At 35.1% G+C, this 13,889-nt stretch overlaps 1 protein-coding gene across 1 annotated transcript in view; it reads left to right on the top strand.

Annotated features, from left to right (window-relative positions):
- Positions 1-12,644, top strand: part of LOC306848789 (GDNF family receptor alpha-2-like) — a gene marked incomplete at both ends in the record, with an annotated part of 92,052 nt that extends 79,408 nt beyond the window's left edge. The window contains 4 exons of the mRNA XM_079383557.1: positions 444-584; positions 2,914-3,077; positions 11,565-11,609; positions 12,531-12,644. Coding sequence (XP_079239683.1) covers positions 444-584; positions 2,914-3,077; positions 11,565-11,609; positions 12,531-12,644 — 464 coding nt within the window. The remainder of the gene's footprint in view (positions 1-443; positions 585-2,913; positions 3,078-11,564; positions 11,610-12,530) is intronic.
- Between the last annotated feature and the right edge of the window lie 1,245 nt (positions 12,645-13,889).

Raw genomic sequence — 13,889 nt, 5'->3', positions numbered from 1 at the left:
TATTTTCTCTTTAATAGAATATTATTATATTAAAATACTTTTGATTAAAACAAATGCAGCTTTTGTGAGCTTAAGATACTGCTTTATAAAACAATTAAATAATTTGACTGACTTTTGAACAGAAATGTATTGCATAATATTAAAAATGCAAGTCAATGTCAACAGAACATGAGAAAAGAACTATTAATATTTTATCAAACTTTTGTACACCATCTTTAGTAAATATTAACAAAAATTCAAATATAATTAAACTGAAAAATATTTGTTTTTGTTATTTCGGCTCATTCATTGATAATAATAAAACATAAATAGATAAATAAAATATTCTAAATTTCACCTCTGAAAAGTAATGTTGATGTTCATGTTAATTTAATAATTTACTGTGATGCACATTATTCAGTAGCCTAGAATGACTTAATTCGTTTGATTTGTTCTCCCTATAGGCACAGATATGACTCCTAACTACATGGACTCAGGTCACTCAAACTTCACCATCTCCCCCTGGTGTACCTGCAGAGGCAGCGGGAATCAGGAGGAAGAGTGTGAGAAATTTCTACAGGACTTCAGAGAAAACACCTGTCTCCGTAAGTCTTTCTTCTTTTGTTATTAAAGCCTTTCTTCTGTAAAGTTTGACCCTTCCAGCTTCACTCACCACTTAGCTTTCAGCATTCACATTCAATTCAGAATTTATACTCAGCTTTTTGATAAGTAATTGAGGATGCGGTACTTATACGAGAATGCGGTTGTTTATGAATAGGTTTCTTTTTACCTGAATGCTGCAGCTATGGTGTTTGAAACCTGCCATGTTTTGTGTTTACTTTCCATTACAAAATTCATTCCATGTGTGGAAGCTCTACCCACCTGCAGAATCATAAATGTCTGATTGTTTTGTAGCTAATGTCATGCTTGTTAGCAGAAAGTAAACAGGTAGGCTGAGGCTAAATAAGGCTTCCAGACTGACTTGTTATCATGTGCTGCTACAAGACTCCTTTTTTGACATTTCATAGTGATATTGTGTTAGTCCAGTCATTTAAAATGACTTTTATGGCTTATTTTGAAATAATAATCTAATTCATTCATTCATCATCTAGATTTTTAGCATTAAATACAAATTTGTTTTGTGGCTTTTAGTCTCTGTAGTTAAGAATTTACCTTTGTTCGACATTTTTTTGTGGGAGAAATCCAGTCATGTCAATAGGAATACAAGCAGCTGGGAATTTCATGTGAGGACGATAGATTTTACCATGCCGATTTCACAAAAGATTGGTTGGTTAAGTACATTTGTCTTGTTGCCCAACAGAAATCTGCTTACTTTAAAAGAGACAATTGACCATTTTTTGTCCACAGAGTTCGCTAATGTGAATTCTCTAGTAAAATGTAATATAATAAAATTGTGTTTATTTAATTCTAAGTATAATTCAATTTTGTTAACATATTTACCGACATGTTGCTTGAGACTTACTGATTTCAGAGTATCACTTGTGCACAATGCACATTTCTTAATATTAAGCCTAAAATGTGTTTTAATGTCACTATTGATGAGGATTGTATGATCTTTGAGTAATATTGGTCTTTAAATGCAAGCTATTTAAAGTGTACCTGAAGTATATTTGCAATAGTTCCACTTTAGCACAATCAAATATACTGAAGTATATCTTTAGTATATAACAAAACAAAGTGCACTAAGTACAAAATTAGTTGTTCCAATTTGTCAGTTTTAAGTATAACAGTTAGCAAAAGTACAATTGCAGAGCATTTTTTAAGCACATAAATATGTAAATGTATTTGTATTATACTTTGCATGAGATAATAATTGTGTCCAGTCAAATGCTCTCTAGCAAAGCCTTAGCAACTAGCAATAGCATGTAGCAAATCATGGTTCATAGCTGTGGCAAAAACATCTTGTTTGTCTGAGTTATGCTCAAAGAAAATACCAATAGTTTACAGTGAAGCGGTTTCCTGCCATGTTGACAAGGACAGGCCAGCTTTTGGAAAATAATGTTAGAAAACAGACTTTGTACATCAACGGTTAAACAAAAAATGCATTATTAGAGATTATTAAAATGATTATTATTAGGAGGCAAATATAAGAGAATCTAGGAAATTCCCCCCAAAATTGTTTAATTGCTTGGCAGGAATATCTTCCAGAGAGTGAAATAAATAACAAAGCGGAAAAATGAAAACATAAGATAATAAGCTACAGAGCTTCAGGCATTAGCTCAGAAGACAGTTCATCCAATATCCCACTGTGAGATAGGCTGAGAGAGATTTCTCCAGTCAAAACATGCATGGATACAGTATAATTTGCATGGATTTTATGTAGATCATGGCTCTCTTACCAAACCTAGCAAGCTGCTTTCGTAGACTGCATTTTGAGGAATTGTAGGCAAAATTTGGATGTGACAGTTGTTGCAAAAATTAACAATACCTCGATTTAGGTGAACTGTAAGGTAGGATCAAATACAACATATCCTTACTGAGAACATGATAATCCCATAATAAATTGACAGACACAATTAATGTCCTGGGATTTCATGTTAGCAACATGTACTCCAGAGACAGCAAGCCAGCTCACATAATTTTAAGATAGCCTGTGTGTGTGTGTGTGTGTGTGTGTGTGTGTGTGTGTGTGTATGTTGATATGTGTCTTGTTTTGTTTTTCTAGCAATTAACTGATTCAAAATCGGCAAGCGTTGCAGAACTAGCATTTAGCTGAACTGCTGACCCCCAAATACAGTTAACTATGCCTCATTCCTAACAAACTTGGAGAAGACGACACACACTACTTTTCTCCTCAAGGGATCTGGCGAGTTAAATTCTCGAGTTAAATAAGACTTTCTGACTTCCTGCGGAAACATTCTCTTATGAAAATGTGCTTTGAATCAATGTGTTTTTCCTTTTCTTTTCCCACAGGAAATGCTATCCAGGCCTTCGGCTATGGGTCGCTACCCAAGTTTGATCCTCAGCCTACTGCAGGCTCAGTAAAACCTGACCTTGAGCCCACTGCCAATGTCCCTAAAACAACTATGGAACCTGGGGAGGAGCCCTGCATCATATCGTCCTGTGCGAATTTGAATGTAAGTCAGATTTTATGAAGTTGAGTAGTTTTAGCATTGTATATTACATTGTAAATTTTAAAGGTGGGGTACGTAAGTTTTCAAAAAAGCTTTAGAAAACTGAGTCGGGCCGAGTACCAAAACAAACTTGTAGCCAATCAGCAGTAAGCGGCGTGTCTACTCATGATGCAGAGGAGAGAGCGCTCATCAGTGCAGATGATGGACATTAGCCGAGCTGAGTGACGACAGAAAGATAGAGATGGCGGTTAAAAAACAAAAGAGGAAAACGTATGCGGAATGATTAGGCAAGTAGGACCCATGTAAATATCGGATCGGCTTTCCAGCACTGTAGACATCGCTTACCCCACCTTTAATGATAATGTGGATCTGAGTCAGTAATACATGGTGAAAAAGAAGTGCCCTTAATTGGTTTGAAGGTGCATTTGTACTAAAGTCTATAAAATTAAAGTGGACTTTTTTCCACAAGGATAAGTTTAGAAGAAATGTAGGTGTCACCTATGCAGAAAGTAAAAGAAGCAGCTGTGTGAATGAATTAAAATACTGAACATGTTGCATTGTAAATATTTAGATCTCACCACTAACAAATTTGCATTTACAGAGCATCAATTACATACTTTACTCATTTATTTTAGTCATACATATTGAAGTGAAAAAAAACATGGCAACATATTTACACAGAAATATTGTATGCTAACTGCCACTTTGCATTTAATTAACAATTGATTGGACTAGTTGACAATAGTCAAGCTATGAAAAGCTGTAAAACAAACAAACAACAAGAAATAAATTAGTTGACATTTGTACCTTTGTTTGGTTAACTGCGCGTGTGCACACACACACACACACACACACACACACACACACAGTTTTTCAGTGCAGAATACTCTCCAGAGATGCTGACGGGCTCATAATTAACACATTAAAGTTGAAAATGTAAAATGATTCAATGTACCCCTGAAAACAGCACAAATAGACCAGACAGAAAAATGTGTCCTCACAATTTCCCAGTGGAGCCACAAAACTGCATGCCACTATTTACACTGCATGTGTTTGCGCGCGCGTGTGTGTATCTGTACGTGCTGAGCCAGTAGAGCAATGCTTAATTTATTGTAAAAATGATAATTAGTGCATTACCCAAGCAGGAAGTTTATAATTAGAGACTGCCTCAGGGGAAACATTGGTAAACTTCACCATTCTCTAGCAATTCAGAAATGTGTCAGATGCGCATCACAGATTCACCCCATTGCTGAAACTCCTATTTTTCTTCTGGTCCCACTCAAATGAAAGATGAATAGTTTGCCATGGGCAATTTTTATCATTCTGACAGGTAGAGAGAAAACGGGCAAAGTCTCGCTCTGTTTACCGTGTTTTAATTCCAGGCAGGGTTCGGCATCACAGTGAATTTTGGAGGTGAAATGCAAAGGGGGCGCTTTGCTCGATCTAGCAGGTCCAATAGCACTTAAAGTGCGCCTGAGGCAGGAAGGATGTTCCTTCACAGAATCTACATGTAGATGTGACAAGACTTGCTCATGGGCACAACTGTGGCAACGATTCTATTCACCCAAACCTATAAATCGTTTCCAGTGCTCCATTGGCATGAATTATCAGATATTCATCTAGTTATTCATACGGTTCCTGCTGCAAAAATTAAATGAAATTCAATTCAATTCAATTAATAGAAAACAAAATGCAATTTCTTTGGAAAAACAAAGAAACCATAATTTTTATCCTATTGTTAGTGATAATAATTTGCTTGATCAGTGTATTTGTAGGTTATTATTTGCAGGTTTATTTGTTGTTGTAGGTTGTAAGGACCTGAACTGAAATAATTTGGCAAATTGATAATGTAATGTGGTTGACAGAGATGGAAGTACTTCATAGCTATGGATTTCCTGCAAAATAATAGTGGTAACACTATTTCAATAGTTCATTTTAGACATTCTACTAACTTCAAGTAACTTTGCAACTACATGTCAACTAGCAGTCATTAGAGTATTAGTAGACTATCTAATATCTGCGAACACTTTCTTTTGATGCCTATAACTTAACAAATGCACATCAACTTATTCTATAGCCCTATCCGTAACCCAACAGCCTACTAATATTCTAATAAGAGTTAGTTGACATGTAGAATCAAAATTACTTATAGTTAGTAGATTGTCTAAAGTCATAGATATATATACATAGATGCCTCATTAGTGGCTGTTTCTATAGGCCTCTATATGTAAACCATACTGGAACTGTCAAAGCCGGGCCGTGAACACTCAAAAGCAAGTTGACTATTCATCTGCAACCGTAATTACGCATGTATGAATATGTCTGCAATAGACTTCAGCAGATGATTTTGCTAAACTACAACAAGACGAAGTTTGTCAATACAAGAAGTTTATACATATAATACACAAACCAACACACTCTCACCTGCAAAATGCTTTACCCATTCCTTCGGTAATTTAAATCTCTGTGGGTCTTACAACCAGCGGCTGCGCATAGTGTGGCATTTTGGAAATGCCATTCATTTTTACTGTGAGTAACAACATGTCGACCGTTCCAAGATGGCAGGCGAGTTAATGTGCCTGGAGCAGTTGAATAGTGATCTATGTATGCATACTATGTCTAAAGTGGACTATTGAAAAAAGTGTAACCACAATAGACCCTTTTCCTGTTAGTAAACATTGCAACGTTTTTCTGTGGGCGGGGCTTAGGTGGTGGCAGAAAGATTCCCCTGAACGCTTCACTAACGCTAGCCAAGAATGCTGTTTTTTTAACAATAACTGGAGAAATTCAGATTTTACCTGCACATGTAAGGTCTCTCACTGCCTGGGACCACGATTGTTATTTGAAAAGGTTAACTTTAATGGACGAAACCAGATTGGCCGACCCACACACACTTTTACTCAAAGGATGGACGATCTGACAGGATTCCCTTCAGTTGAGTGACTCACATCTAACTTGTACAGTAAAGTCAAACTTACTGTGTCTATGTAGTCATGAAGATGATATAGGCCTATATATTTAAATTTCAACAGGCAACTATTTTTACTGCTACATTATTATTCCAAACACAATTACTCATAACAATCTATATACAATTACAAATGATTAAAAATATAAAAGTTAAATTGTCAGTTTCTTGTTTTTCACACAAACACACAGACATAATTTCATACATGACATAGTAGTGAGATGCATAACATTTTTTTTTTAAATTTCAATATTTAAAAATTCTGACTTGAGATTATATCTCAAAATTCTGATAAGAAAAATCAACTCGCCGTTCATATCCCACACTTCTGGCGTTTTTTCCCCTTCAGAATGGACAAACTCGCTATATTGTTAAATCAAATTATAAAGTCCGAAATACAAAATATAAAGTTGCATTTGCGAGATAAAATGTCTCAAAAAATAATTGTGAGACAAAATAGGTAATGTTAAATGTAAAATGTTGTAGGTTTAAATAGTATTTCATCCTGTAACTGTAGGGCAAATATAATATGTTCCCAAATGAACTGCATATGTGAATATTACATAGACCAATTGTTTAAATCAAATTTATGCTTTTAAAGTATATTAATCATAGTAGGTTTCATTAATAAGTCTGCCCGTTTAAATGTCTGCGTTTGGCTTCAAATGGCATTTTTGATTACAGTATTCTATAAAAATGATTTGCATTCCGATTCTGACATCCAAAGGCACAACAATACATTTGATCTCTTATTCCGTGGATTTTTCCCGTTTCACTCCTCGTTACCAGTGTGTTTCTGCCACCACAATGCGCGCGCAGCTGCGAGTGACGTAACGGTGACATCTACATGAAATTGGTCTATAGCACATCTTAGAATGTTCGTCAACCAATCAGAATCAAGCATTCAACAGCCTTGTGGTATGATGATTACTAAGGATCTATTTGATTATTTCATGATATGCAATTTTTTAAGGATTACTTGCAACAGATTTGTAATTAGCATACTACTTAATAATCATTTGTGAATATATAGACATGTTTTTGTAAATTATTAGTTCATCTAATCACTTGTAAATTATTTATAACTTAATCTACAAAACACTGATAGAAATATTAACATATCACCTATTAATCATTTATGAACACGTCATGTTTTGTAAAGATTAGTTAATCATTAACTAATCACTTATAAATGACTTACAACTCAATGTTATTAGTAAGTGTTACCTTCCTTCTTTAATAACATAATTTCTGATTTAAATAAGAGATACTATGACAAAGAATTAGTTTTAATGCCAAAAAAAAATTGGCAAGAAAGAATTAGAAAATGATGCTGCCTTCAAGTGCACCTGGGAAATTCTTACCTTTTGAGGGCATTTGTTATTATAATGTATCACACAAATCGTTCATTATAATTCACACATTCAAGTTAGAAATGGCCATGCCCAGTCTTATGTTAAAAATAAGGTTGATTTGAAGCATGGTTTGCTCCCACAAAGGCCTGTGAAAGAGCTGTGTACCAGGATAAATGATTTTGCAAGTATTTGCGTGTTGAGTTGTATGTAGCTGTGCAAGGCTACACATCAGTGTCTTTCTGTGTTTTTCTGTGTAAACAATCAGGACAAGTGTGAGACTTCTACAGCAAAGAGCTGAGATGTGAATGAGTGGAAGAGAAATGGAGGGAGATGTTGAGAAGCTCAGGGGAGAGAGGAGGGCATTAGCAGAGCTGTGAACAGAGATCTGGGCTGATGTCAACAGGCAGCTGACACACATCACCGCTCTCGCTAATTAATTGGCTTTTAGTCACTGTCCTCTGTTTCTCTCACCCCCCCACCAACATCCCCGCCTGTCAACACACAATTTCAGTCCCTTCCTCCGTCTCTCGCTCTGTCTTTTGCTCACTCTCTTTGCTAGCTGCAGTTCTGGCAGTTATGGCTTTTGCCTAAGCCTGCATCTAATTATGCATGTTTACACAGGAGACGCTGAAAGTTCACTGCATGAGCTAACGGTAATTCAACACAATCACTACATTCATAGATCAGGTGAAATGACACATAAAACAAAATAAAGAGACGTACTATATACAAACACTGATAAATAATTACATAGTGGTAACTGTAGTAGTATTTCCTTCACTTGAACTTACTATTAAGTGAATAGTGCATTTGCAGTTATGGGCATGAACAGGAAGATATAAACATAATGGGGGAAATTTACTACAATTGAATCGCACCTACTGATAGTGTTGTTTATTTTCATGGGTAGTTTTAGCACCCGATTCACTAAAGGAATTATAAAAATCATTATGAAAATCAGGCAATGGTGCAAAAACACATCTGTATTAGCACAGCAAGCCAGTTCTGAGGGCAATACTAAACTAAAATAAAATAAAATAAAATAAAATAAAATAAAATAAAATAAAATAAAATTAAATTAAATTAAATTAAATTAAATTAAATTAAATTAAATTAAATTAATAAAAACATATTTTCCACATTCTTATTTGCAAAATTATAATGTTAAAATAAATCAACCATTTTCCTTTTTTTTTTTTTAATTAGAACTAAATTAAAGTAATAATAAAATAAAATAAAATAATACACATTTTTCACACTGTTATCTGTTATATGCAAAATTGGAAGTTAACATAAATCAACAAATTTTCCAACACAGTTTTTTTTTTTTTTTTTTTAATTAGAACTATAAATAAAAAATAAAATAAAATCAGTCAGTGTTTTCCACAGTTGTTTGCAAAATTAGAATGTTGAAATAAATCAAAATGTTTTCCCACACTTTTATTTATTTATTTTAAATTACAAATTAACTAAACTAAAATGACATAAAAAGTAAAGAAAAAAATTAAATAAATGTTTTGCACCAGATTAGAATGTTAATATAAAATAATATACAATAAATGTAAAAAATAAAATAACTAATTTTGAAACTTTTCCACACTGTGGATGAAATCAAGGAAGATACCTAACATGAAGCAATCTAACAATACTAAATACAGCAAAATATACAGCAATATAAATATTTGTCTACATATATTTTTATTAAAACATTTTAATAGGCTACATGCTTTTAGTGAACATTTTGAATGATGACACAAAGGAATCAGTGTTTTGAGTATAGATTTCCACTCGAATCGGCTCTTTAAAATGAAAATGTGCACTCAGCTATACCAAACGTCTGTAAATACGTGTGGTTAAAACTCCATCATATGGTCATCATTTGAAGAATACACAAATTATATAAATAAATAGCACAGAATGTTTAAGAATATGGCACAATGCGGCTAATTTACATAGAAGGAGCCATGTATGACTGCATGGAAAATACATTTGATAAAATATTTAATTACAATCACACAACATTTTGTGCTTGCTTAAACCTAGTTTGTTCATAAATAAGACACAGGGGTTTGTAGTGAAATCCCCCACACACTTTAACAGCTCATATAATGCACTTACTTCAAAACATCTCGGAGTCACTCATTATAATAGTCCTTCATGCTTTACCTTTTAATCAGAGGAGGAGAGATTAAGATCGATTGAGTCTCGGGTAAATAGCATTGTGTGGAGAGAAGGCTGACTAAGGGAGCAGCACACAAATTGAGGCACTAAATCCCAATGGGATACAGTCTCTGCATCCTGGCTATTGTATGTGTGATGTGGCCTTTGGGTTTTCTGGACTACAGCACCTTATTAAACCAGCAGCTTTGTGAGAGGCAAACAGATGCAGGATGTTGCCGCAAGAATGCGATTTTAATTATAAAACGCTGAGAGGTGTTCTTGATATCTTTAGAAACAATGCAGCACTGAAACCAGGCATTGGCATTGTCCACGTGCTACACTTCTGTCCTATCTTGAAGGTGTCTGGAGATGATTACATCTCTTCTAAGCCTCAGTGGTCTTATTGCAAATGCCAACCTGGCCGCGTGGATGTACTCTAGGCCCGGCTGAAAGGTCTCAGTCTTTATTCTAACTTAATTGAAAACAGATTTATTGGATTCGGGCGAGTCTGAGTCTGTGCGAGTGCACTAGTTCAATCCCACCCTTCTTTGTCATAAACAATACAGCAGCCACGTCTTGACAAACAAGCTTTGATGACCTTGTTTGGGGGAACAGAATTTTACAACGTGCGATGCAGGAATAAATGTATGGTTATGAGTCAGTATGAATGGAATGATTTGCACCTCCTTGTAAAGACCTTCAGAAGTATGAGACCTTATGAGAATTCAGCCAATTAAAAGAAGATGGCCAAAAGCGGTCGCTTAAAATAAAACCAGATGTTTAAAATGGGACAATATGTACGGACAAGCTATATGGACGTCTGTCTGTATAACACTATTGGCGGTTTATTTACCACAATTTTACCACAGTTGCAGTTGCATTATAAATGGTCAAATTTCTGGGTCTTAGTGAAAAGCTGATGCCATTTTTTTCTGTTTTTTAAGGGTAAATGGCAAAGTTTAAAAGCAAGGATTTTTAACTAGATTTGTATTGTTACAATGTCATTCTGTATGTAAGTTAACAATGTGTATTCATTTTCCGTGTTACTTGCACTGAGAGGTTTTTTTTATATATAATAAATAAAACTGCAGAAATACAGTCTTTTGACAGCTCCAGGGCTTTTTCAATATTTTTATTATTATTAAACATACATGGTAAGGAGGAAAAAATCTGTAGCAAAAAAAAATTATAACAGTCAAAAAGGAAAGGAATTGAATGCCACGCTCACGAAGAGTTGGATCGAACCCAGTGCATTATGGGTGAAGTAAAAATTAAAACATTCATTATTTACTTATCATTCGTAGGGACTACTTGCATGGTCGTCCTCTAATTTACTGAAAATTCTCCTGCACAAAAATTGCAATATACCAGTTTGACATTAAATGAAGTTAAGTTAAAACAAGCTCATTAAAAAAAAAAAAAAAAGTTGATAAATATGTGGTTCTAAAATTAAAACATCCAACTACCAGCTTCAACAAAGTTCCCTCTGATTTTGTTTCAAAATGACATCTCTTTGAGTGCAAGCTTAAAAACTGAGTGACAATGACATATTCTGATTTATATTCCTGTAGTTCAGATAAATCATGCTGCTGCAAGAGCCTCATCAGTCCCTTTATTACCCTTTACAGATCTGTGGAAGAGCACCATCAGAGCAGAAACTAACACTCTCTCACATTTTGAGGATTACAATGCATTTGCATGTGTTAATATGCACGTTTTTGAATTATACTTTGGAATCTCTTAACACTTCTTTCTGTCTAGAAACTCTTCTCTCAGACTGGTTACATTATTGAACTGGGCCGCTATATTCTGGAGGTTCTGACCCACAAAATATCTATAAAAGAGCGAGACATATCAGTGAGCCTGATAGCACTTCACATAAGACTCATTGTCAGATGGTAGATAAGATAGACATGCATTACAGAGAGATACTGTAGATCTCTGAAACAAGACACCATCGTATTATACTTAATTCCATATCTGAAGGATAACCTTATTTCCTTGCAGGAACTTGATTGCTATCCATCAAAAGACTACATCTGCGAAAGTGAGGTAAGAAATACAAAGATGAAACTTTCCAAGCCAGTGAGTTCAAGCATTATCTGTAAGCATCTCCTGCTTGTGCATGAGGGGAAAAGGCTAATGAATATTGCGTCCAGAGACAAAGCACCACTGCACGGCTTTATTGTAAATGTGTTGTAATCACACATATCCCTTGTATGGTCACTTGCTCAACTTGTACTTGAGAGGGTTTAGGTGAACCTCACAAACCCTGTCCAGAATATTTCCAGGTTGTATTTTATATCAAAACTGAGAAATATGTAAGAACTTTTGCATTATATATATTTTCATCTTGACATTATTTTCATGATTAATAATAATAATAATAATAATTTGTGTTTCTGTAATATAATGTGAAAATATTATATTCATGTAATTGTAATGAGAACAAAATGGCAAGCACCTTTGAAAATAATGTGAAATACAAAATATAAAATGTAAAAAAAAGGAAAATATTGAGAAACATTATGGTAGCATTTGTCGACTATATACTACTATATGCAGTTTCATAAAAATAATGTCAGTTACAAAATAAAAACAAATTAATATGTTTGCATCGTGACATTATTTTCATGACCAATAATAATAATAATTTATATTACTGTAATGCAAGATATTCAGAACCATTATGGCACTATTTGTCAACTACTACATGTATTATCATGAAAATAATGTTAGTATAAAAAGTATAAATAAAATACATTTACATTTAATATTATAAAATACATTATTATTATTATTATTATTATACCAAAAACTCATTAAATTAATGCAATACAATAATGCATTACATTAAATTTACATTACAAATTTTTGTTATCCCTGTGTATGTTTTTGTAAAGAATGACCTGGACTTATTTTCATTATTTCGTGTTCCATATCATATTATTTTGTTTATTTGTTTCCTGACAGGTTCCTGGCAGTCCACCTAACACAAGAGTAGAGGACCCCAGAAATTCAAGTCCAGCCCTATCTGATGTTTTGATGCTCGGTCTGTTGTTTGCTCTTGGAAACCTCGCTATGTAGACCTACCTGAACTTCATAAGCCAGCACAGTGAGGACAAGGCTGATGGAAACCCCCTCATGATCATCTTCAGACCAAACTCATGCCTCTCTCCTCTACTGCAGCTTTCTTTCTTTCAGACAAACACCAAACAGAAAGAACACAGAGACACATATCGAAAAGACTGCTGCATCCACGCCATGGCCGAAACAGAACATTGCATACCGAATGAGCGAACGGCCAAGAAACAGATATTGCATACTTAGCCGCTTGAGTCCAGTCTGGTGCCTGATTGGTGGACCTGCAACTAAAGGCCCAGGCACAGAGCTTTTTCAGTCTACTGTACTACTTCCTGCCGCCCACACCACCCATAAAAAGGGTGTCTCGCAGCACCCATCAGGCCTGAATTACTCGTTGTCTGGCACTGGATTACACCATCTCTGAGAGGCATTCTCCATCCCGGCCCACTGCCCATTTATTGGATTTGCCGCGCTCTTCTTTGACAGCTGCTTTAGCTTTCTCATTGTGATTATTCCTTTTCGGTTCCATTTTTTTCCTTCTTTTGTCCACCAGTCGAACAGGAGTAATTACTTTCCCGTGGTTCTTTTAAACGTGAAGTGTTTGAATTTTAAATCTGTACCCTGTCGACACAGCGCGAGGTGGATGTCACGGGTGACAGCTGTCTTAGTCACATTCTATACTTAGTTTGACAGATTTGAAAAAGAAAAGAATGTCGAGATGAAGTTGATGAAAATGTACCAGTGGAGCGACAGGAGAAGTAGATCTTTACAAACGGCTTTCGTGTGGGTTCACAATGTCAATGGGCTGCCCACACATGTATAATTTTGTCTGTGAATATGAATGTTTTTATTTCCAAAAGTACAGCTGTTAATTATTATGTGTTGTCTTTAATTGAACGATGATGAGACGCTAGAGAAAGCAGTGGGTGTGACAAGAACTGCATGACTGAGGAAGACCTGAGGTGTTCATACCACTAACCATTATTAGTCACGCCATAATCGCTCTCCGGTTAAATGGAGTTCTACACCCTGCCGAGGACGGCTAGCATTTTGGGACGTTCATCGTCATGTGAATCATTGTGTGCAATTTATGATGTGGCCTTACTCTTTGTTTTTCCTCCTCATTATTGTCTGGTCGCTGTGTGGAGAAGGTCGATGCCGAGTTTTGATGCTTGGAATGTTTCTAAAAATGTGCTCACCCCCATTCACAGGTTCAGTAAATGCACTAGATACATATGACTCTTTTAT

Source organism: Barbus barbus, assembly GCF_936440315.1.
Source record: "Barbus barbus genome assembly, chromosome: 28".
Classification (NCBI taxonomy): domain Eukaryota; kingdom Metazoa; phylum Chordata; class Actinopteri; order Cypriniformes; family Cyprinidae; genus Barbus; species Barbus barbus.
Note: the sequence above shows the minus strand (reverse complement) of the source record. Positions and strands in the feature narration are given on the sequence as shown.